The sequence below is a fragment of the Puma concolor genome, chromosome B1 (assembly GCF_028749965.1).
Source record: "Puma concolor isolate L17-30 chromosome B1, mPumCon1.1.hap2, whole genome shotgun sequence".
Classification (NCBI taxonomy): domain Eukaryota; kingdom Metazoa; phylum Chordata; class Mammalia; order Carnivora; family Felidae; genus Puma; species Puma concolor.
In genome coordinates, this window is record NC_141670.1 from 62,916,513 (window position 1) to 62,943,612 (window position 27,100).

General features: G+C 35.9%; 1 protein-coding gene across 4 annotated transcripts in view; it reads right to left on the bottom strand.

Moving 5' to 3' along the window:
* TLL1 (tolloid like 1) overlaps window positions 1-27,100 on the bottom strand; it is a 216,667-nt gene that overhangs the window by 119,500 nt on the left and 70,067 nt on the right. For 2 of the 4 annotated variants that reach the window (XM_025921513.2, XM_086703920.1), the window contains 4 exons: window positions 9,151-9,258; window positions 6,666-6,746; window positions 4,531-4,683; window positions 3,884-4,001 (listed from right to left, as the gene is read on the bottom strand). In XM_025921513.2, coding sequence (XP_025777298.2) covers window positions 3,884-4,001; window positions 4,531-4,683; window positions 6,666-6,746; window positions 9,151-9,258 — 460 coding nt within the window. Of the gene's footprint in view, window positions 1-3,883; window positions 4,002-4,530; window positions 4,684-6,627; window positions 6,749-9,150; window positions 9,259-10,715; window positions 11,470-27,100 lie in introns of those variants that run through there. The other 2 variants (XM_086703921.1, XM_086703922.1) reach the window with 2 other exon arrangements.

The following is a 27,100-nucleotide window of genomic DNA, read 5'->3' on the forward strand; positions in this document are numbered from 1 at the left end:
ATCAAGGGGCAGGCGCCTAACCAACTGAGCCACCCTGGAGCCCCCTGTTGTTTTGTTAAAAACTACAATAGCAAGGTGCCTGGGTAGCTCAGTCAGTTAAGCCTCTGACTCTTGATTTCAGCTCAAGTCATCATCTCATCGTTCATGAGATTGAGCCCTGAATTAGGCTCTGTGCTGACAGAGTGAAGCCTGCTTGGAATTTTCTCTCTCTCTCTCTCTCTCTCTCTCCCTCCCTCTGCCTCTCCCCTGCTTATACTCTTTGTCTCAAAAGAAATAAATAAACATTAAAAAGAAAAAACTACAATAGCTACAAGTTGCCTTAGTGGGTAAGCTTAGTGGGTAAGTAAAATGAAAAAAGTGATATGAAGTGGTAAGATGTGTTTGCCTACCATTTTAAAGCCAGAAATAGAACGGTCAATGTTGCCATCAGTATCAGTGGCCCTACTTTACAGCCTCTCCGTACTCAATGGAGTTACACTAGATATTATTAAATTTGATGCCCTATGTGCAACAGCTTTTATGATATAAAAGACACAGTACTAAAGTCCAATAGGACTGTTATGTGTTTGACTTGACATATATCTGACTGCAGTGGCCCTCAGTATGTTGTGTAATTACCAACAACCAAACTCTTTAATAATTTTGATTAATATCTATGAGATTTAAATACAGCATCATCACAGAAAAATCTCCTTAATGATGAAATAACTGTTTCATGAAATTATGGCCAATAGTGGTAGTTCCAAATGAAATTTAGAAGTCACAAAATGGTCAGAATGGTTAACAAGCCAATGATCGATTCCTATAAAATGTATCATTCTTCCCATCACTGAAAATGTAATATAGGGAAACTGAGTATCAAAACAAATGATCAAATGCAATATTACTACCATAATAGTCAAAATTATATGTATATGTAAATACTCAAAAGTTTAATTCCAAGAGTGTAAATACAGATTTAAAGATCTGAGGGCAATTCACACCTTCAGTATGCATTTCTCTGAAGTCATTACAGTAATCATTAAAGTGCATGCTCTACAATACATCTTTAAATCCTTACATAATTTTCTTTTAGGATTACATTGAATGTGCTTTAGCTGATGCATAAATTGTCAGGATTTTCTCGATCACCTATCTGTAAAGCAGCATGCTGGGTGTCCCAAGGGACACAGAGATAAGCTACCAGCCCTCAGCACTGATGAAGGCAGACCTATGAACCAATGGTGGGAATGTAACTATTATAGCTGTGGGTAGAGCAATGACCCACTGAGGGCAGCTCAGAAATGGGTGACAAAGAAATATGTGAATGATTTCCACTGATAAAAATGGAAACAAAGGCAGTCCAAGCAATCAGAAAAGCACAAGCAAAAAACATGAAGAAATGACAGTGAATGGCAAAAATAGTTTAGCAGAATAAAACAAGTAAAATGAAAAATTTTTTTTAAAAAGCCAAATTAATGAAAGAACATGAGTAGAACTATGAATTTGTTACAAACAGAAATTTATCAATAAAATAATGTATGCCAGTGCTTTGTTTGTATTTGTTTTACAAAATTGAAAGGTGGTAAAGAAAAAAGAAAGATGTATTGATCTAAATACATTATATATTTAGAAATATGTAAGCTGAGCTATATCCATTCCTATTAGATAACCAGAAGGAAGGAAGGACAGTCTAGATTTGGATCTTTTAAATATTAAATAGATATAAAGAACTAGGAGGCATTCCAAATGTAACCAAAACCTGTCAAGCTAAAATTAGAGTAATTTGGAAGAAAACATTACCTGAATAAGTCAAAACTAAACAATTATAGCATTTTCCAAAACTATACAGAAAAAAATAATGTATTATTTTGACCCCTAGATAGAGCCAAAACTAAAACTGATTACTTAAAAAATAATTTTTAATGTTTGTTTATTTTTGAGAGAGAGACAGAGAGCACAAGCTAGAGAGAAGCAGAGAGAGAGGAAGACACAGAATCTGAAGCAGGCTCCAGGCTCTGAGCTGTCAGCACAGAGCCCGACGCAGGGCTCAAACCCACAAACCATGAGATCATGACCTGAGCCAAAGTCAGACACTTAACTGCCTGAGCCACCCAGGCACCCCTAAAATTTATTACTTTTTAAGTGAGGTTAAATGTTGTAGGAATACATGATAGAAAAATCCTCCCCAGTACCTAGTGGGGGATAACATAATCCTCCCCCAGTGCCTCCAGATCCTCCAGATCGTATAATCCTCCTCCAGTACCTAGTGAAATATACATTCCCTCCTCCCAAATTATATGTGATTGGGCAAGAACTATTTCCTCCAAAGGAATTAAGCATTTTTACTTCTTCACTGTAAACTATACTAGAGGGTATTCAGATAGTTATAGCTGACTAAAGAACATCCCTCTGTATAGAAGGATTCTAGCTAATAAGTGTAGACGGGATCAAAAGAAAGAACCACATTAGAGCATCACTCTTTTGCAATGAGGAGAACTTTTACAATGGAGGGACTTGGCTGTCAGTGCTGGATTCCACTGCTCAACAGCGGCATCACTGACGTGGTAGACCCAGAGCGCGTGTCTCCTGATGGGATGCAATGTAAAGCAGACGGCAAACCCTAGCAAGTGTTCTCAGCAAGCACCCATTCCATTTAATCAAATGTTCGAATGTGGAAGCAGAGGGGAGAGAAGCTCGAAACCTCTCACAGTAAACCGTCTTTAAAGGACACAGCACTGCTTGGGGAGCTGCTATTAATGTCACTTGGCTACATTCTAGGATTTGTGCAGAGACGTGGTGGCAGAAGAAGCTGCAGATGGAAGCTGTGGTAAGTTCATGGCATTCTTTAAATGTTATATCAAGGGATTTGGATCTTATTCGCAGGCTAACATTTCTGGGATACTGATGCGTGTTCTTCACTTTTGAAAGAGGGGCATGGGTGCTCTCGTGTTTCAAGAAGTTTAAAAAACACTGGGTTCTATATTCTCTTCAATTGGTTGAATATTCATAGTGCTCCTTAGCACATTGCCTCAGAAATACCTACTGAAATGTAACACAGCATTTCACAACTTACGGAACAGTTGTTTTGGAGAGTATTCGTTACCCGCCTGTAAGGAGAAAATCTAGAAAGCGCCACTGTCCGAGGAAGCACTGAAACACCTCAAAAAGTGTGGTATCTTGCTCAGTCCGGCATTTTTTGAAGATAATTCTAGTGGCAGGAAGTTGGTGAAGGAACACGGGAGAGCGTTCGGAATAGATCAGGTGTGGTACGACTAAGAGATAAATATGCACTGAGGTACTGACATAGGCTAGAGGTGGAAATCAACAGACACGGTGAATATCAATGTAATCTTATGCATAGGTTTTAGACGGAGCACAAGAGAATCACCAGACAATATTACCAGTTTCCAATTCAGATGAGTGGGATGTTGGCCATACCACTGTTACAGTTGCAACACAAAGAAAAGTAGTTGACCTGGTGGAGAAACACACTTGGGGTAGGTGTATGATCAAAGTGTGTGATCAGAGAATATATTTATTTAAAATATAATATTTTCTTGGGGCACCTGGGTGGCTCAGTCGGTTGAGTGTCCGACTTCGGCTCGGGTCATGATCTTGCACTCTGTGAGTTCAAGCTCCCTATTGGGCTCTGTGCTGACAGCTCAGGGCCTGGAGCCTGCTTGGGATTCTGTGTGTCCCTCTCTCTCTGCCCCTCCCCCACTCACACACCGTCTCTCTCCCCAAAATAATAAACATTAAAAAAAATTTAATATATTTTCTTATGTATAATTCACACTTTCTCATGGGCAAAATGCTAATCAAATATTGAGACATGAATCCTACTTATGGATTTTCCCCCCCTTGTCTACACTTGCTTAAGTCATTCCCTGGTTCCACTTACCCACAAGGTCTATACGTGAATACAATGTAACTCTCTTCATCACTTCTTTCGATAAAAGTCACACAGGTGTGCTTTTCCCAATGCCTCATGGCTTGCTTGAACATGGCTCGCTGGCTGCCTGGAAAAATGGCAGGATGTTAATAAAAGAGTGTGTGTCTTAAAAAGCAGGGCTACATGCTGGCCCCTTTGTCCTGAGTCCGCCTGGGCAGTTCAGATGCCGTCACGCTCACCAACCAATAGAGATGAGCCTGGAGCACCACAAGCGAGCGCTCTTAAGAATGGACACTCCCCTTACAATCAGAGATTTGAACTCAATGCCTTAATACATGTGTACAAGACTCTATAAACCGGACATACACTCTACCTGACAGTGGAAGAGAAATCAGCTTCCAGACATGAGCACATTTGAAGCTCAGTTTAAAAACCAGAACAGTACTTTCAACCTTTAGAGCTCAACACTAAAGACATTTTTCAATTCCAAAAACATTCTAAACTAACAACCAAGGTGACTGGAGTATTTCTCATGCTTGATTTAATACTATGTTTTATATATTAATTATATATATATATAAAACTCTGCAAAAATACACACTTAATCTGTATGATAATATTTCTTCATAAAATTAAACACTCTGGGAATATCTTACCAGTGAAGTTGCCTCCTATAACATAAGGAATAACACCTCCGGGCCATATTCTTTCTGTTCTCGATGTAGCAGCTCTGGGAACTCGATTTTTCTCATTTTGCCCTGAGAATTTTAGAGGTACTTTTCCCTTCACTGTGTTGTTTTGCTCCAAGCCTGCAGTGACATTTAAAACATTCTGTGAAACAGAAGTCCTTGGTCAGGGAATCATTTCCTCTTAAAAGACTGAAGTTAAAATGTCTTATTTACATATTTGTGTAAATATGCCTAAAGGCAATGCATTAAAGAACTTCATTTACCTTACATACTTGAAAAACATTAACATATTGAAGCGTTTCACGTCAAAATCCTATTTCTTTTTTTTTTTTTAATATTTTTTAACGTTTATTTATTTTTTGGGGGACAGAGAGAGACAGAGCATGAACGGGGGAGGGGCAGAGAGAGAGGGAGACACAGCATCGGAAACAGGCTCCAGGCTCTGAGCCATCCGCCCAGAGCCTGACGCGGGGCTCGAACTCACGGACCGCGAGATCGTGACCTGGCTGAAGTCGGCCGCTTAACCGACTGCGCCATCCAGGCGCCCCAAAATCCTATTTCTTAATGATGCTCTCTTAGCAACTTTAATGAATTCTCATACAACAGTCTACAACAGATAGAAGTCAGGCAGACTTGTAGGCCACAAAAAAAACCTGTTTCCTGTATTCTAATACTAGAGCACTGCCAATTCACCACCAGACAATAAAATAAATGTTGTTTAAAAAGTCACAAGATATTCGAAACTCCTCTTAACTCTTGCTAAATCCTTCATTCTTTTAAATCGGGACTGATATTCTATCGTATGGCCTAAAATTATGAAGATTGCATTACAGAGAGGGTAAATGAAATAATGTTGAGCTAGGTATGGTCTCGGCCTCCTGGAATGCCAGTAGATCTCTGTTCAAATTTCCTCTGGATTCACATCCAGGTGACCTAGCATTATTTAGAGATCAGTACACAACGTGAACAAGCCAACATAAAATGCAGCCTACTCCTAGAGAAGCTTTTGAGTCTGTAGTCATTAATTTTCTTGGTGGCCTTTCAAAATATTTAAAAAAAAAATTTTTTTTATGTTTGTTTATTTTTGAGAGAGAGAGGGAGAGACAGAGCATGAGTGGGGAAGGGAAATAAAGAGAGGGAAACACAGAATCTGAAGCAGGCTCCAGGCTCTGAGCTGTCAGCAGAGAGCCCGACATGGGGCTCAAACTCACAAACTGTGAGATCATGACTTGAGCTGAAGTCGGACGCTTAACCGACTGAGCCACCCGGGTGCCCCAACATATTTTTGTTACTGTGTTTGTTTTTCCTAAATCTTCATTATTATTCATTCTTATTCATCTACTACCATTGACACAAATAACCCACTGGTTTATACTTCAGACACAACAGTGAAAGTATGCCCCTATTCCCGTGTCCCTAACAGGTCTAGTTTGCTTGGGAAAATTATTGCTTGGAAGTGTGTACTATCAATTATTTAATTAACAATTCATCAATTTAAAAAAACATTAGGATGTAAACTTTGAACAGAAAACTCTTCTAAAAACTCTAAAATATACAAACAGTGTTTAACAAATTCAATACTAGAAGTATTAACTAATTATGAGACCAGAAGGCTGTTTTTCTATGTATGTTTTTGGAAGGATCAAACATTCTCAACTATTTTCTTAATCTAACAAATCAGTTTCTCAATTTACTTTAAGTGAACTTTACTTCAAAACAAACATTTTTTGTCAGATTAAACATTTTCTGATTTGATTAAAACTGATGTAGTTCCATGCTTGATAAAAACACCTTAGTGTGATAACCATTGCACCGAAAATAAATATCAACCGTAAAATAACCCCCAAATACATCTTATAATAAGGAGAAGCTGAAAATAAGTTAAAAAAACATTTCAACTTCACGTTCTATTCATTAAATTTAAGTTCCAACTTAAGTTCTAAGAAACTTACATTAAACATCAGCTAACAAAAATGATACAGGACTTTTTCTCAGCCTATACCCTTTACATGCTTTGCATATTAATGGCAAACTGAACTGCTACTAGTATAATATTTACTGTACATCAAGTCAAGCGTCTGCAACTTTAAACATTGATATACCAGAGCCAATTCTTCTTATCCTGTCTATAAGCTGGTAGAGAGCCCCTCGTTTCTTTGACATACTATGGTCTCCAAATCCACCTTAAGAATAAAAGAAAACAGTTAAGTTAAACTCATTGTATTTTAAAACTCTTGCAAATAAACCATAGCAACAGGCTACATTGGTTTCTCTTTGGACATCTTTTTTTTCATGGGGTCTTAGAGTGTTAGAGTCATGAATACCCATAAATCTTAGGAGAGTGTAAACATTCTACAAACACAATTTTGGTAGCTGAAATCAAGGGGGTGAGGGTGATCCAGAGAGCAATCTAAATGACTTTATTTGGACATCATGGCAATTGAGTCATCTATTGATAATTCAGAACATTTTTCTTCACTGTGACCTTGACATCACATAGTGTTATATAGGATGACAGCAAGCTGTTCTGCCCTGTTGACTGCATTCCAGCTATGTCTCCAATGTAAACTGAATATTTTCAGAAGTCAAATCAGCCATTGGAAATAAAAACATTAGAAAAGCAAATGTATAGTGCAAGTCTTGCTCCAAGGCTGTGATCAATTTTGAAAACATTTTTAAAAGCATGTTATACTTTATAATATGTTCACATAAAACTAGTTTTGATAATTAGTTTTGATAATTTATAAAATTAGTTTTGATAATTTATAAAAAAACAGTAACACATAATTACATAATTACATAAACACATAATTTAAAAGCATGTTATACTTTATAATATGTTCACATAAAACTAGTTTTGATAATTAGTTTTGATAATTTATAAAATTAGTTTTGATAATTTATAAAAAAACAGTAACACATAATTACATAATTACATAAACACATAATTTAAAAGCATGTTATACTTTATAATATGTTCACATAAAACTAGTTTTGATAATTAGTTTTGATAATTTATAAAATTAGTTTTGATAATTTATAAAAAACAGTAACACATAATTAGAAAAATGTCACAGGAATCCAAAAGGATGTTCAGCAGCAAAATGCATTCCGTTATGCTATGTAATTGGCAACACTTATAAAAATAGATGTAAAGAATTTTATAGCCCAAAAGGTTGAAGAAGAGGTCAGGATAAGGAAATATGTCCTTTCACAGTTTTACCAACTAGAAAAAGGCTAGAAAAGGTAGATTTCCTGTCATCAAGTCAGAAACCAGAGCATTTAAGGAAAACCCAAGTCCTATGATTCTCATTCCAGGGCTTTACTAAAATGCTCTCCTAATTTTATCTCCTATTTTCCTTTTTTGTTTAATTTTCAATACACAAATAACAAAAAGTCAGCACTGAGCAAACAATATAACCACTAATGATATCTGAACAAGTGCAGATGAATTCATATCACCAGAGTATGGTTCATGAGTCTCTTTAGGCTAAGACGATGAAAGGGCCAGAAACCCATAAAGACAACCAACTGTTCTTGGACCTTGAACTATTTCTTTCCAATACCTTTTCCCCCATTGAAATTAATACCAAAACTTATTTACCTAGATTAAAGCTAATAAAAACAAAAAGAATAACAAAAACCATTACATTATATAAGCCTCTTGGAGGAAAAAATCAATTAAGTCCTTATAAGGCAAATAAGTTAGAGTGCTTGTTCACTGACTAATAATCTGCTTGATTATTTGCATTACACAGTCACATTTTTGCTGTGCTACTTGAGAAAAATTTTTGAAATTTTTTCATTGAACATTCTAGAAAGATGAGGTAATATTTGAATGTATTCATTCCTAAGTAGTTATAAGAAACATTTTTGAAGAATGGAATTTATATGTTTGAAATGATGATTTTGTAACAATTATAACTTCATATTAGACAGGCCTGAAACACATATAAATAGGTTTAGAAGAAGTTTAATTATGAGGAAAAAAAAGTGTCCTTAGTTATAAAATTATAAGGATAAGAGTAATTATAAAACTTTACAAAAACAATGCCTCAAGACTACTAACAGCAATGATGTTCCTCATATTTAGCAATTTTTAAAAATTTTTATAGAAATCGAAATTGCAAAAAATTCTGTGTAGTCAGTTCATTAAAATAGAAAAAAAAAGAAATTGATAAAATAAGTGGTTATTTCTCACATATTCTAAAAACAAACTAAGTATATATTATGGGAAAAACAATACAGTTTGAAAGAAGAAAATAAGAAATACAGTTAATTTGATCTCCTCACTTGTAAAAATATTAGTATAGCCACCCCTCATAGGGTTATTATGCAGATTCAAAAGGTTAATATCTGAAAAGCACTTAAATCAGGCCTGAGACATGGTAAACATTACAAAAGGTTTGTTAAATTAATAAAATTAAAACTATTAACAAAATATAAATTTGCAAATAGGCTCATTTATGTTTAAGAAATGGAAGTTGATCAGCAGGACATGAAAAGTGATTGAAAGAGTACTTTTAGCATTTCAAAAGTATCTTTTCTGCAAAATGAACACAAATTCAATCAAATAATCAACCATACCTGTGGTATGTCCAAGTCCAAAGGGATTCTGTGTAAGGTCAATTGTCCTATCAATTTGAAAGATACTTAAGTCTTCATCATCTAAGGCAATATCACCCCAAAACACAGCTAAAAAAGAAAAGTTCAATTAAAATGAAATACTTCACAGCAAAGTCAATGCAAACAAAGCTAATCAGAAAATTTTGAGAAAATTATGGAAATGTGGTTCAGATAGATATTTCAGAAAGTACTTATAACTGAATAGAATATTGAACCTGCAATAGTATAATATGAGCCACTTATAAAAGGATATGACCCACATTTCCTTACTTTAATGTTTGAGGGAGGGGAGGGAGTAAGTCATTTCTCTGAACGAAATGGTCACTAATTTATGGGGGATCTTAGGAAAGAGTTCAGCATTCATGGCTCATTTGCAAATAAATGAAAGTGTGTTTGAATTTGCAGTGGATGCCTGTGACCAAAAGCAGGTCTTCACAGCCAGGTAGCAGGAGAGATAGTAGTAACTAAATATTTTACTGTCACAGCACCTTACTCATCACACTTGTATGCAATTATGATACACTTTCCCTAAATATGGCATTGCCTCTGAGTTTCTGTGAAATGTATAAATAAATACTGAAGTCAGTTCATTGGCTTAGTCAATGTTAGTTGAAGTGACTAAGTCACTTCACTGACTTAGTCAATGACTAGGTGCTACACCTTTGATCTTTCATATTAAATAAAACATTGTCCAAATTTTCAGGAGCTTCAAAATCATTGACCCAAATCCTGAAAACACACTATCTTTTATATCTAGTCTTTTATACTGCTTAATAAAATAAAGCTCTACAAACCATTGTGGGAAAAAATGAGATAATTTCTTTAAAATCAGTATATGAATTTCTCTTTTAAAGTCAGAAATATACATCAACAAAAAATGCCCTCTTTGTATATTTGAGTCCAAAGCTAAACTAATCAATCTCTTAGTGCTGCCAGATGTCAAAATATAATAACTTTAAGAAACACAGCAAATTTAGAGAATAATCATGAGATTAAAACATTGACAAATGCCCTGGAAGTTGTGGGATATTGTTTCTTGATACAGGCTTACAAATTTTCTTTTCTAAAATTTACTTCAAATGTTTCTTTTGCAAAACCAAATGGGAAAGGGGGAAAACACATTAGAACTTTAGGAAGTGAAAAAAATCCTCCATACTTTTCCAATCACTGTCTTTTAGTAGATTTAAAACTTAATACTTACGAATTTTCACTATAAAAAACTAGTTAATAAAGTTAGTTAATTTATACAATTTACATTTCAATGCCGAAAGCAATACAATACTTTAGGCTTTGGTCAAAAGTTTATTATGTAGAATTATTCACCCAGTTTAGTTCCCTCATGCAAAATGATATAAGAAGGGGTTAGATTTATGTGTAAATCTAGAGAGGGAGAAGATAGAAATTAGTTTAAGGAAGGTTATCACCTCAACATGCGGAAAAATATTCACTAAAATTTGAATCGTCTCATCAACCCCTCTCTTGTGCCCTACTGTCAATGGAAAAGCATGAAGTAGGGAAATGCTTACTATCTTTCACTATTGTAGAGACAAAGTAATGAAAGGTCTGTAGAACAGTTTATAGCACTGGCTAAGAGGCTGGTCTTGATGCCTGAAATTGAATCCAGATTCTAATCGGCTTCATACGCATGTGGAAGAAACCGCTGATGCTCCACTCCCCTAAACCCAGACATCTCAAGAAATAGATGACCTGCCTAAATAAAAAAAAAAAATTGCAATTACATAAAAAACTGGCTAGTTTTCATAAAAAATAAATTTTGCACCTTTTCCCCCCAAGATTTTACACTTTAAGGTAAATTAAAGTTTGCTAGTTATTTACATCTTCCATCGTATGTATTTACGATACAAGTAGTTGAGGGCACGGACTGGCAGTGACTCTCAGCCTGGCTCTTCCTTTCTTACAGCAACTAGAGACACTAAAATAGTGTTACTCTAACATTAATTCGAATAGGAATCACAGCAGATCTGGTTAAAATGGAAGCTCTGATTTAGGAGGTCTGGAGAGGCTCAGATCCTACCTTTTTAACAAGTTGCCATTACTGCAAATAATTGTCATTGCCATCATCTTGACTAGCATCATTTTTTTTTTCTCAAGAATAAACTCCTCTCTGAATCAGCTTGTTAACTTGAACACTGAGGCACTCAACCAAACAAAACGTAGTTTGTCAGTACCCCATTTATATAATAAAAGTAGTATGAGTAAAATAAAACTCAAATGTGTTTTAGATTTTTATTTTCTTGTAACGACTTTTCACATGCAATAGGATTCATGTCTTGATGGATGGATTATATCAAAAACAGATCCGCAGTCCAAAGATATAACACTTCACAGGAGCAAAAACATTACTTCTGGGGAGAAGAAAAGGCACAAGGCCAGATGATTCTTAAGAGGAAACAAAACCGTTCTGGAAAACATAAACCCATTTTTTTTTTTTTTTTTTTTAATTTAGTGTTATTTTTCCTGAACTCAAAGCTTCAGAATGGTGTGGCAGGTCTGAATACACCATGAACCGCTTCAGGAGAAAACCAAATATTTCTTTGAGAACAAGCAGTAGTGAACGACAGAGCCAATTCATTTCTGTGCAGACTTGATATACACTGCAGGCCATATATATCTTTAAATGTTGATACTATCAACATTAACAAAAAAAGAAAAAGCAGCCATCTTAAAATTACAACCCATCACACAGTTTAAAACGCACAATTTCTTTCTTTGTATTGCACACATCTGAAGGTTTCCTTAATCCATCTTCTACATAAATCTGAGTGTCTTATTTCTCCATGCTAGAATACTTTACTTATGCATTGGTGTAGCAAACTGGACCACAACCCCTTATATTACATGGATTTAGAATTTGCATTATAATCTAGTATGTATTTGTTATTCAGGCTCCAAGATATTTCTAATTCTCAAATCCACTTTGGGGTTTTTTACTTTTCTTTCTTTATGGTATTTTCTATTTGTTTTGCATCACAAAAATGAGAAATAGTTTGAAAAGTATGAATTACTACTCATTAGCCCCATTTAGTACAGTGATTTGAGGTTGGGGCTATCAGAACTGAAAGGAATACAGGAAACTGGTTATAGATCATAATACTAGGGAAATGCTCAAGTGCAATTGGAATATTTACTATCTGTTTGGAATTCTGCTTGGATTCCTATGGTCAAAAATGGGTTTGGAGCTAACCAATAGGCCAACATAAAATGTCAAGAACAATTTTTAAACTACATGGAAAACCACAGGTATTGTTTTTCTTCTGAAGGCTATTTGCATTCATTGTACTACATTTTTATTTTTTTAAATCGAAGACCAAGGAAGGCAAGTAGCTTTTATTGTAGTAGGTAGAGTAAACATATCTTATAAAAGAATGTATGGTCAGAATAGGCAATCCAAGGTCGGGACTCCCTACACCACGATTCCCCAAAGATCTTTAGCCCTTCCATTCTGAAGCTGGGATCCAGCAGTCAACTTTAAGGAGGCTTCAAGCCTGCGATTTCCTAAAAGCTGTCTATAAAACATACATAGGAGTTTATGCGCTCAGTCACATGTTTTGCAGGGGAGAGGTCCACCACAGGCTGTCAGAAAGGATCACACAAAGTAAAGAGCCACTACTTTTGCCAAAAGCAAAGCCTTCCCGTCCATTCAGGAGAAAATGCTTGCAAACTAAACACCCTCACAAAAATATATGCATTTACTTGAATTAATGCTAAAGAATCTGACAGCTGGTTACTACTTGACAGTGTACTGTAATGGAGTCTCCTTGGGCATTACCTACAGAAAGTCCTTCCAGAAGGACTTCTGTGTCCTGCCTGTGCTTCCGTCAGGAGTAGGCCAGCACGCAAGATCTCATACCATGTTTTCAACAGTCTGATTCGTCAGTCTAATTTTGAAAATACTGACCACAGGAAGCATGTGTCACTCATCTTTAAACCCTCACTTGCCAGAGTGCCTGACATAAAGTAGGTCCTCAATATGTTTTGAGACACACAAAAAATGCGAATGAGAAAATACCGTGCATCGGGCTATAAATCGTGCATGACAAAAATAAGGCTAGCCAGGCTATGTACTTCACAGGTTTGCCTTAAGACCCAAAATACTGATATTCACCATTCCAAGGAAGGAGTATTTTAAATCCTTTCAATCCAGAGTGGATTACTGTTATATACTCAAAAAAAAAAAAAAAAATTTAAAGGGCAACTGTCTTTCTTTTTTATTCCAGTACTATATATTATTAAGTGCAGTTATGGGAAATGTGTCTGCTTTTCTCTACACATCACACTGATATGGTCAGGAAATACGGACTGAACTAGGAGATCTGTTATCATGAGATTTATGGGATTTGAAGAGATAGCTCAAAGATTCAACAATAGCCAAGAGCACTTGCTCATTACACTGTTTTCATATACAGTTTAAACTTTCTGCTTTTATTGATATTGGATTTAGGAAGGAAAAATGATGCCATGTGAAGGCCTGACAAGGCTGCTTTGGCTGCTCTAGCCTACAATAAAGGCTGAGTAAAAATTTCCTCGGACAAGGACAACAATGAAGTCTCAAAAGTCAACTATTTTTACTTGATTGACAACCACTAAGCAAATTCCCAAGGAAAAGTAAGATTTGGCAAAATTCTAATTACCATTTTGCAGACAAGGTTCCAATACTTAAAAGGGAAAATAATTTTCAGCTGGCATCTCATATGCACAGAATAAAATTTTCCCCCAGAATGACACACATAAAAGTCAATTTAAGTTCCAAGTTTGGGAAACAATTATCTGAAATTTTTAAAATCTTAATACAACATAGAAATAAATATGTATATATTTATATAGACTTTCATAATTACTCTTCAAAAAATATAAGAATGAGAATTTTTTAAACTTTTTTAATGTTTATTTACTTTTCAGAAGGAGACAGAGACAGAGTGTGAGTGGAGGAGGGGCAGAGAGAAGGAGACACAGAATCCAAAGCAGGCTCCAGGCTCTGAGCTGTCAGCACAGAGCCTGATGCAGGGCTTGAACCCACGAACTGCCAAGTCATGACCTGAGCCAAAGTTGGACATTTAACTGACTGAGCCACACAGGCACTCCAAGAATTTTTTGATGCAGTATATCTCCTTCTTAAATTTCTAATAATAAAAAAGTATTTGCAGTCCAATTATTGTAGTGAGTGTTATTAAGAAAACAGCCCATGCCATCATAAAGAATGAAATCTTGCCATTTGCGATGACCTTGGGAACTAGACTGTATTATGCTGAGCAAAATAAGTCAGAGTGAGACAAATGCAATTATGACTTCACTCCTATGTGGAATTTAAGAATCAGAACAAATGAACATGGTGGGGTTAGAGAGAGGCAAACTGTAAAACAGACTCTCAACTGTAGAGAACAAACTGAGGGTTGTTGGAGGGCTGGTGGGCGGGGTGGGGGGGCTAGATGGGTGATGGGTACTAAGGAGGGCATTTGTGATGAGCACTGGGTGTAAGTGATGAATCACTAAATTCTACTTCTGAAACCAATGCTACACTATATGTTAACTAACTTGAATTTAAATAAAATCTTAGAAGGAAAAAAACAGCCCATGAAATGTTTTATTTAAAATAATTTCTAGGGTTTTTTTTTTTTCAAGATCTGCATTTTCACTTCTACCATATATTATCACATAACATGAGCAAAGCCTTCTCATCTGCATTAAAAAGTGTTCATAGGCTGCTAGGTGGCTCAGTCAGTTAAGCATCCGACTCCTGATATCAGTTTAGGTCATGATCTTGCTCGTGAGATAGAGCCCCATGTCTAGCTTCATTCAGCATGGAGCCTGCTTGGGATTCTCTCTCTCCCCCTCTCTCTGCTCCTCCTCTGCTCACTCGTTCTCTCTCTGACAATAAATAAACATTAAAAGAAAAGTGTTCACATAGTGAGATACAAATGATGAGTTAAATAAAATGATACACTGGGGTGCCTGGGTGGCTCAGTTGATTAAGCATCCGACTTCCGCTCAGGTCATGATCTTGCGGTTGGTGGCTTGAACCCCGTGTCAGGCTCTGTGCTGACAGCTCAGAGCCTGGAGCCTGCTTCAGATTCTGTGTGTCTACCTCTCTCTCTGCCCCTCCCCCACTTGTGCTCTGTCTCTCTGTCTCTCAAAAATAAATGAATATTAAAAAAAATTTTAATAAAGTGGATTATATATCCTTCCCTCATAAACTGGATTGAAAGGTGCCTCTGGGTAACATGACTCTTATCTGGCCATTTTCAAACAAGATGTCTTCATCCACCAAAGACAGAATTTTTGAAGGGAGGGGATACAGTGTAACATAAAAATCTAGATACAGTTTGGATTACTGATTATATATTAAAAAAAAAAAAACCTGTCCAAACATCCTCCAAATTGAAAGGTCCCTTCAAAGAACACATAACTGTCACTAGAGTGAAAAACAGTCTTCTTTGATTATTTCCTAAATCAGGAAATAAAACGTAATCACAATACAAAATCAAATGTTCAATCTGAAATGCAAAACAAACATATACATATGCATATACATACACACATACATATATACCACGCTGAAGCAAAGAATATTTCTCCAGAATATGGAGACATTTGATAATAAAGTCATTTTCCATGATATTAATGAGTTTCAAGATGAATCTAGATTGACCAATAGATTATGAATACAGATCACAAGCAACAAGTTGTCTTCTTTAAATCTTATATTTTTCTACTCTAATGCAATTGAACATTATGGATATGAGTAAATGCTAAATTTTCAAATAAACATCTTTCTTTTTAAGTCAGAAAACAAAATTGTTCTCATAACAAAAGATCCATTGAAATACCATATCAATCTGCATTTATAGCCCACAATGCCCATGGATAGGATTTCTCAGAACATTTTTAAAATATCACCCATACCACAAATATTCATTCTGAACTCTGTCTCAAAAGAGAAAACACTGACAAAAATGTACTTTGATCAAACAATGTAAAAATAAATATTGAATTTTTTTTTGCATATGACCTAATAATTTGTTACAAGCTTTAAATTTAGAAAACAAATTACTGTAGTCCGTCAGTTTTTAAAAACTGCCATTCTTACACTGCTCAAAAATGAATATATAAGCAACCGCTACCAAGATTTGGTTTATTTATGTTTCCCACATCATACATCTTGTAATGACAGAGCAAACACTTGTTTTTTCTTCCCTCAGGCCTTTAATTGTTTACACTTGTGGCCACTTGTGTGGGCGTCAACCCTGATACTTCTTTCTTAATTAAGTTTGTTTATTTTCTAAATATTGACACTAGCTCTTGGAATAAATCTTAATGTCTTCCTGGAAGTAAGACTGTTCATGCAAATTTGTTGTTTTCTATATTTTAGCTACATTTTACCCACTGGCTGGTCATCTATTCACATAAACAGAATCTTTTTTTCCCCACTTTTTTCCATTTTTTATTTAGTCTACTGTTAGGAAAGACTGAGAGAAAATCTACATTCCAACCTTTGTATAAGATTTCCTCTTGAGCACAAGTCCAAGGCGGGGTTTTTCTTTGGTTAATATCCCCCACTGCCAACCCATAAAACAACATGTACTCAGTGAAATAAACTTTACAGAATTTAAAAACTCACTGATATCCTAAAAAACTGGATTCCATGCACTGATTTCTATTTCTTCCTCCCATAGTCTCAGGGATTTTAAAATTTTTTTTTTTTCAACTTTTTTTATTTTATTTTTTGGGACAGAGAGAGACAGAGCATGAACGGGGGAGGGGCAGAGAGAGAGGGAGACACAGAATCCAGAATCGGAAACAGGCTCCAGGCTCCGAGCCATCAGCCCAGAGCCCGACGCGGGGCTCGAACTCCCGGACCGCGAGATCGTGACCTGGCTGAAGTCGGACGCTTAACCGACTGCGCCACCCAGGCGCCAGTCTCAGGGATTTTAAATAATTGGGAAGATAAAGGGAACTTTACTCACACCAAAACAACCAAAAATTGAAACAAACAAACAAACAAACAGTGAAATATCCTGTCAATATTATTTTCAACCTTTTAAACTGGTACTTTAAAAGATCTATAGTGGCACCTGAGTGGCTCGGTCGATTAAGCATCCGACTTCGGCTCAGGTCATGATCTCATGGGTCCTTAGTTCAACCATCAGGTTCCATGCGGACAGCTCAGAGCCCGGAGATGCTTCAGATTCTTCATTTCCCTAGCTCTCTGCCCCTCCCCCACTCACGCTCTCTCAAAAATAAACACTAAAAAAATTTTTTTTAATAAATAAAAGATCTATAAAGTGTCAGTAGCTTATACTAACATTAAATGTGTAGTGTTTCCACACTTGTCCAAAGGACAAAAATACAGATTCAAAGGGGCACGTGCACCCTGATATTTATAGCAGCATTATCAACAATAACCAAACTGTGGAAAGAGCCCAAATGTCTATCGACTGATGAATGAATAAAGAAGATATAGTACACACCCACACACACACACACACACACACACACACACACACACAGGAATATTAGCCATCAAAAAGAATGAAATCTTCACCATTTGTAACAAAGAGGATGGAACTAGAGTATATCATGCTAGCGAAATAAGTCAAAGAAAGACAAACACCATATGATTTCACTCATATAGAATAAAAGAAACAAAGTAGATAAACATATGGGAAGTGGGAAAAAAAGAGCCTGAGGGAAACAAACCATAAGAGACTTCTAATGATAGAGAACAAACTGAGGGTTGATGGAGGCAGGTGGGTTGGGGATTGGCAGGTAGGTGATGGGGATTAAAGGGGGCACTTGTTATGTTGAGGACTCGGCATTATATGTAAGTGATGAATCACTGAATTCCAACTCCTGAAACCGATATTGCGCTGTATGCTAACTAACTAGAGTTTAAATAAAATTTTTTAAAAATTGAAAAATAAAAGATAAAGCAACTTCCAAAAAAATAAAAATAAATGTGTCGTGCTTATTAGTAAAATGCCCTCATCGACATTCCATTGAAGGCTCAGAAAACCCTCGGATATTATTGATTCATATCACTAAACCTGCTGATAGAATTTAATTTTAAAAACTTACCAGGCCTTATTGTTCATCATAGAATGTATGCCTTTTATTTTATGTAGCAGTTTATTAGCATTGGCTTTAGGTTATTTGTTACAGTTACAAGATTCTGAGTTGAGAAGCTGTCTAAAAACTTCAGTTTGAGGCCATGCTGGTGACTCATCTTAACCACATGAAGAAGGTCTCACATGGGGAAATAAGTGTTTCCATTCTTTTCAGATTTGCAGAAACAAGAACGTTACCTGCATTGGCATATGGAGATGACATACTTTATTGAGAAAATGGAAGTGATCTACAAAGGAAGTATCCACTAAATGAAACTGAGTTAATCATAATGTGCATATGGGAAAGGATAAACCACCCAACTCTGCTTACCTAGTTGCAATATTAATGTTATTGAGTAATCTGCCCATAGTGTTTCAAGCCTTGTTTAGGGTAATAAAGGAAAAGAAAACAGATGTTGAAATATAAATAGGGGCACCTGGGTGGCATAGTCAGTTAAGAGTCTGACTCTTGATTTCAGCGCAGGTCATGAGCTGGAGCTCTGCTCTGACAGCATGGAGTCTGCTTGGGACTCTCTCTCTCTCTCTCTCTCTCTCTCTCTCTCTGTCTCTGTCTCTCTCAAAAATAAATGAATAAACATTAAAAAAAAAAATTGGCCATTAAATCCACAATCTCTCTGTAGTGTTACAGATGAGTTCATTTTAAAAGAGAATTACAAGTTCTTAAAAAAAGCTTCCAAATGCATAACCTGAATAAAAATTTTACATATATATATATATATACATACATATATATATATATATATATATATATATATATATATTTGAGCAAAATAATCCAGTGGCATAAAAAAACAATCCATATATTAATTCACTTTAAAAGTTGTTACAGGCTTATAGGGGCGCCTGGGTGGCTAAGGTCGGTTAAGCGTCTGACTCTTGATTTCAGCTCAGATCATGATTTCATAGTTTGAGTTTGAGCCCCACATCAGGCTCTGTGTTGAGCGTGCAGAACCTGCTTGGGATTCTCTGTCTCCCTGTCTCTCTGCACCTCACTGCTCTCTCTCTCTGTGTGGCTCTCAAAAATAAATAAACATTTAAAAAATAAAAATTAAAAAATGACATAGAAGTTGTTAGAGGCTTGGGGCACCTGGGTGACTCAGTCGATTAAGCATATGACTTTGGCTCAGGTCATGATCTCCTTGCTAGTGAGTATGAGTCCCATGTCAGGCTCTCTGCTGACAGGTCAGAACCTGGAGCCTGCCTTGGATTCTGTGTCTCCCTCTCTCTCTACCCCTCCTCCTCCCCTGTTCATGCTCTGTCTCTCTCTTTCAAAGATAAACATTAAAAAGAAAGAAAGAAAAGAAAAGTTGTTAGAGACTTATAAAACAATGTCTAAAAAAATTTTTTTTTAATTTTAAAAAGGTCTGAAAGAAGCCCTCCAGAAGGGACTAATGTGTAATGTTTAAAATCCATTTTTTTCGTGTATTTCATTAGTGGTCTCTTATGAAGTAGCAAATGAATAACTATTAGAGCCACAGTCTCTGAGAAAAAAGTAATTTAAGTGTGTACTGTAGCCAATTGTAATGATGGACTGTCATTCAGAGATAGCGTAGTTAGCGCTATAGGTATATAACGTAAAACTTATATTGTGAGCAGTTGCTAGGGCGATGTGACTAATTCTGGCAGTTTTATCTGTTTTTAATATTCTTCGCAATGATTCAAAGTGACCCTCAGGAACCTGAGCCTACTAATGTTTTGAATGGTAAAATAGAAAAAAAAAAAAAAAAAGAAGGCTAAATAGTCAATTTGTCTTTAAATGGTTGTTAAAGGAACCTACCTAATATACTAAATTGTTTTCCAGCTTTCTTGAATTACAATTGACATATCACATTGTATAGTTTAAGGTGTACAAAGTAGTGATTTTATATATGTTAATATACCCATTGTCTTATTCACTTATAAATTTTATGTGTAGGGCAACAACTTTTAAAATCTACTCTTTTAGCAACTTTCACTATACAATACAGTATTATTAACTTAGTCACCATGCTGTAATGTACTAAATTATTAATCCCTAAGGAAAGAGATTTTGCCTTATTTATTTTTGAGTTCCTAGTACCTAGCAGAATATCAAGCACAAAACAGAAGTTCAATAAATAATAATAATCGAGTTGTCTGCTCATTTTTAACATAATAAAAATAATATATACACATATTTCCTAACTCTGACCTAGAAAAAAAAAATAAAGCCTAGGGGTGAAAAAATGAATGACCAACACACTGGTAATAAACACCGTGAGCACCCAGGAAAACTTCCCAGTAAAGCAATCAGGGCTCTTTGGGAAAAATTACTGATTCTAAGTTTTAGTTAGGAAATGAATAAGATGGGCCTGGAATATATACCATAAACCAGAAAGCAATGAAGCTACAGAGATAAAAGTGTTATGTTAAAGGATTCAGAAATCAGTAAACAAGCCTCCACCGGCCAAAACTGGGACAACTGAAGCATCGATAAGGATAATCAACAATCGTATTGTACACCATTTAGTCCATTAGCACATAACACTAAAACAACAATTGAGCACCTTTGAAGGACACTAGGAAATCAATTCATTTTCTTTATGTAAATGTACATATAAAGAGAAACAAATCTTAAAAAACACATTGCATGATAACTAGTGAGACTAAGTATTGTGTATACATTTTTAGAAAAGTTTTCTCTTTTCAGAATGGGCTGTTCCAATTTTGGGGATGGTTTTCCTTTGAAAGGTTTGCCCTTTGCTTATTGATTGTAGGTTCTTCTTATACACTCTTGATACCAATTTTCTTTCATGACAGAGTGTCTGGTTTATAGTCGATGCTGATTATAGTTAATTCAATGTACTCAATTCATATAAATGCATTTAATTTCAACACAATAAATTTGATACACGTTTCCTTTATGTTTTGTGCTTTTGAGTCATATTTAAGCAGCACATCTTAAACACTTTATCCAGTTAGAGAAGACCCTTATGCACCTATTTTGGATTTTAGCATTTTGATTTATAAAAGAAATTGACCCATACTATTTTTCCTCTTATTTTCATTGTCTAGCTTTAGAATCAAAATTATACTAACCTTATAATATGAGCTGGCAGACATTATTTTTTCATAGTCATCATTTGTGTAAGAATGGGATTATTTGTTCCTTAAATAGTTCGCAGAAATTATTTGTAACTGTGTTTGGGCATGGTATTATAGTTAAGGGCATGGTAACCTAGATGTTCCCTGTCTGCACTGCCCCTATAACTATAGAGAGTGATACCACTAATAAAGTCTTTTCTATGGCGTATTTTTAGAGGATGCTTTGATGGGCTGCCCAGATCCCACCTCTTGTTTGAAGAATTGATTCCCAGATGCTGGAAAGGTTTTGACTGAAAGACGTCAATGTTAGCTCTCTTGGCTGAAGAGCAGCAAAATCCATAGCCAAACCCACTTCATATATGTAACCGGCATCATATGACTGGCAGAGGACAATGCTTAAAGGTATAGTCACATCACCCCAACTTCAGACTCTCATCCTAACATCAGCTCTCATCCTCTACAGACTGATGGCAGAGAAAATTTTAAAAAAAGGTCCAAAGCCAAATACTAAGAGTTATAGAACTTTAAAGTAGGGTTATCTTCCCAATCTCAGCAGGTAAGCTATACCAAAGTTATGTTCTACTTACAAAATAATGGTACACTGACACATGGGATGAAGAATAGGAGTTGAGGCACCTAAAAATCTTGAACCTCAAGATTTATCTGAAACTTCCAGGTCTGAAGGGCCTACTCCACCTTATTAAGGACCAGTGTCCTTCCTTTTTTTTTTTTTAAAGATTATGCAGTGACCCTATCCTGAAAAACAGCATGCACCACTCAAGATCTGCCTTTGCCTCCCTTTCTGGCTACTAAACCACTAACTAGGGTTAAACAACAATATAACCTGACCAGGATGAGCTGGGCCCAAAATAAGCAAGGGCTATATCCAAAAGGACCTATAGAACCTAGCCAACTTGTACTTGTAGGAGCCCAGAGATTGCTCGCTCAAGGACTCAAATCTAAGAGTGGGACATAAAATTATGTAAGACAGAGTTCATTCATCTGGAAGCACTGTCCTGTGATATAGGTTTTAATACCCTTGAAAGGACACCAAAGATGATGCAAACATGCTATTAGGAAAAAGCACTGAACTACCTTAAGTAAGAGAGAAATGCCAGAAGGGTCATGTCAGAGGGATTAGAAGTCTCAGAGAAGTAAGTATGCTTGAATGGACGTACTATGCTCAGTCAGAAAACCCACCAGATGACTATATAATATCAAAGGGCCCTAAAGATTCACCACTTTACCAAGGCTATAAGGAACACACTATTGAAAGAAAAAACAGAATCACTAAGAGGTGGTAATCTTCTGAAAGCCAAGACTGATGGCAGAAGATAGTAAGTATTACAGAACTGGGCTCACTGACAACAGGTGTAACAGAATCCAAAAAGAAACAAAACAAACCAAAATAAAACCAAGGTCATAGGATTCTGCTCCTTTACCATAAGCCAGATAGAGATAATTATCATAAGGCATGGCGAGGGTGTAGTCTCATGCAAGAGCCCTGACCCTCAGAATATTATGATACAATTAATAGAACATGGTATCCAATGGTAAAATAGATGGGCAGCCAACAAAGGGTATTATTCAATCAAAAATATGAAAGCTGGATGTTCAGGAGATTAAGAGTAGTTCCATCCCATCTCCCCCAAAGTATCCTGAGCTTCAAGATATAAGCCAGTTTTCAGAACTGGAATCCATATACTGAAGGAGGAATCAGGGCTCCAACAGAAATAACTCTTTAATGCCATAAAAAATATTTGATAATGATTCTCCAGTCCTTTCACAGAGGCCTACAGCTATATCCTTGGATGAACCATACACAGACATTTTGAGAACTGTTGGAAACAGAACATGAAAGGAAGACATAGCCCTTAAAATTGAATAGTAAGAAAACATGTAAAATTAGCAAATTCTTAACAACTGAGTGTGGACCAGCATCACAAAAAAAAGCCAAGGAGAGAAACAGAAATGGCCCTGTTACCATCACTCTCAGCTGCCCATATCTCCACAGCTCAGGACTCTGAGCATTTAGACATCCTGGTTCACAAGAAAAGAGCTTTTCTACCAAATGACAAGACAAGATTCCCACCGAACTTTTAAACTATGATGGCTGCCAGGGAGCTTTCAGCTTTTTGTGCCAAGGGACCAGCAGGTAAGATAAGGTGTCACCATCCTGACAGGGTAACTGATCCTAATCATCAAGAACTAGGACTGCTGCATACCTGGAAATGGAGAAATATGTTTGACAGCGAGTAATCCTCTTGGGCACCTCATAACACTTTCTTCACCAATTGTGATTATAAATGCAGGAGCCATGGCCTGAGAAGGGTACCGTAAGCAGTGGCTTAGCATCCTTAGGGATGTGGGTGTAGGTGACACCACTAGATAACCCACCTAAACTAGGCGAGGACAATCTAGTATCTAATATTGCCAACCCACAGGGTGATACTTTGGAGAAGAAAAAAAGAACTCATGAATTCCAATTTCTGTTGCACATGATAGATACCAGATCACAAGCGAACCAATTCAATTTTATATATATTATTTATTCTTCAAAAAAGAGTAATTATAGTCACTTAAATAATGTGTTAATTTGGGGGCACCTAGGTGGCTCAGTCGGTTAAGCATCCAACTCTGGATTTTGGCTCAGGTCATGATCCCATTCTTCGTGGGTTTGAGCCCCGCATCGGACTCCATGCTGACAGCACAGAACCTGCTTGGGATTCTCTCTCTCCCTCTCTCTCTGCCCCTCCCCCACTCATGTTGTCTCTCCACTGTAGTGGATTCCCATTGGATCATTTCCAAAACCATCATGAATGTGTATGTTTGTGTTCCTTTATTTGTACATTTTAAAAATGTCACAGAAAGAAAGGTTCTTTAAGGAAGCAGCAATGTTTACAGTATTTTTAGAATATTTCGCTTCTAGTATAGAGCATCTCTAAGCACAAAAGTAGTGAATAAATATAAAAATTACCTGATTAATTATAAAAATAGGTAAAAGCAGAGACTAAAATTTTTTAATTTATTTTTTTATTCAAAAAGAGGTCTTCCTTGGCCTTAAAATGCCATCAAAAGTTTAATGTTTACATCTTATGAAGTAATGAGACACTCAGAATCTGCTCTAGCTTGTGTATTTAAGTTAATGAATTCCCTTAGATTTTTAAAGAATTAAAATCTGTGTGGGAACTATAGATTCCTGTGAAATTATACATACAACATTACACACAGTAAAACTCTAGCTAGGAATAATAACTTCTCACACACTTTACATGATAAGAATGTGCTCTAGCAATGATAAAATATACAAAAAAAAGATTCTTCAAAGGATCAGTTAATGTTTTCAACATTTTAATATGAAAATTACAGTAAAGCGATTCTGTACAGTACAGTACTTCTAAGTACAGTGATTAATAATTCTGAACTCACATTCTACAGTTTATTTTCATGACATCAAGAATGCCACACATCCGTGAAAAAAAGAAAAAAGCAGACGCTGAGTAATTTCTGTTAGATCATCTGTAAAATAATAACCAAAAAAACACAAAACAATTTATGACACTCTCTGTTATCATAACTTGTATCCATTTGAGGATATTTTCCATATATTTTTTCTCAGAACTTGGCTTAGAGCTAGAATTGTTGAGTTTGGAGCCTCTTTGAATATATGCGACATATATGCAGCATTTTTTAATGTGTGTATACATAAATACTTATGATGTTATGCATGCCAACTCTACCATATAAAAGTTATAGACAGTCTTGATGCTTAACGGGTTAGGGTCCTGAACTCTTTCCCTACTGAAACATAATAATAAAGGTAAAACTACATACGTAATGAGAAGATAAACTAGTTAAGCATTTCCATATAATTAAACATGACTGACGATATTTGGCCAACCATCAAGGCATAAATTAAAATTGTAAACTGAACTCAAACTTTCTGGACCAGAATACAAGTTAATATTGGCAAGGCAATATTTCCAAGTTCAAAGAAGAAGGTCCCATAGTTATCAGAAATCTCTCATAAAATACTTGAAATGAATCAGTAATTAACATACTGCTTAAAATACTCAGAGGTATAAACTTAAGGGAGAAAGCAATCTTCCAAATATGTTTTGCGTTTTGCTAAACACAAAACATCTTAATGTGAAACTTAATTTTGCCAAGCTCAAAACACTTCCAGGTTTTCCAAGGCTTAAGACATACACATTTATATCCTTTCTTTTCACCACCCAGGCAGCAATGAAAGTAGCTTTCCAAAACCACAATCAATATGTCTTTGACCCAAGTTCCCTATGTAGCTCATCATAACTATTGCTACAGTCACACAGACAAAGAAGCTAGCTTTTAATTTAAGAGATGAACTACTATAACAATTCCAATCCCATGGTTTGAAAAAAAATGACACTGTGGTAGAATATATTGCAGTTTGAATCTCTTTTTCGTAAAAAAATATTGGCAAAACTTATCATCTCCCCCTTTTTTAAGCTATCAGTGTGATCAAATTGGCTTAGCTTTTCTCTGGGAGAGCTAATACCTCCATGTTTTAATAAATACGTATTTAATACAGCTATTTAACAAATAATGGTCCTCTAACACATAGCCCAAAAAAGTAAGAACTGAATCTGAAACTGATAACCTCATTTCTAAAGAGCAGTGAAAAGGCAGTGTTTTTAGCCATTCACTTGCTCAGTCTATGTTCTGACGCAGAGAACTAATGAATTAGCAGCCGGGGATAAGCATTCAGCATTGGCCCTGCATGCAGAAGAAGTGTACTTAGAAGTGCTTTGGCCTAGAAGCAACAGTTTGCTTACTGTTAGAAGCACATGAGTCCTGAAGGTATGTTATATTATAGTTACTAATACAATATTTCTTCCAAAACAATCTCAGAAATTTAGATACGTACTTCGTGTTTAGAAGTTCCAGGTTGTGAAAGAAAAGGCAACATGTACAAATTAATTAAAATTCTTGTTCTGCAAACGGGATTCTGAGACCGAAGACAAATAAAGCATCATAGATGGCTTCTCTCTGATGCTCACAACTTGGACAAGGAATGCAAAACGTGCTATGCATGCACTTAATTCTCATAATAATCCTATGATGTTGGTCCAGTCCTTTCATGGATATGAACAATGAAGTTCAGTGAGGTAAACAAACTTGTCTCAATTTAATTTTGGTTGGGGCTGCAATTCAAACCCGGCATTTTATTGTTATGTTATATGAACTGATGAGTAAATCTTAAATAGAAAGTAGAATATTGCATTAACTCATGGATAAACCTTAAATAAAAACTAGATTAATTATAATCGAATAGGGGATAAACCCAACATAAATTCTATCCCTTGCCTTTAAAATTGTTTTCCTTTCCAGCAATATCTTAGTATGTGAGCTTTGTCATTGCCCTCTCCCTCTGCTCTATCCCATATTTAGGGTGGATCATCCCATTCTGTTGACTTGGCCCTCATCCCATTCTGTTGAGCTTTTCCATCTTTTCTAATGTTTCTGTCAGTATGCCAGGCCAGCCTCTCATCACCAAATAAACGAACTCATCAGTAGCTTTCATATTGGCCTCTGGCATACCACTCCATCAGATTAATCTTTCTAGAACACTTCTAACATTACCTTTCTGCACAAAATGGTGCCTTCAACAAATGGCCTCATCTTCAACAAGTGTGAGCCTTGGACTGTACACATTAGCATTA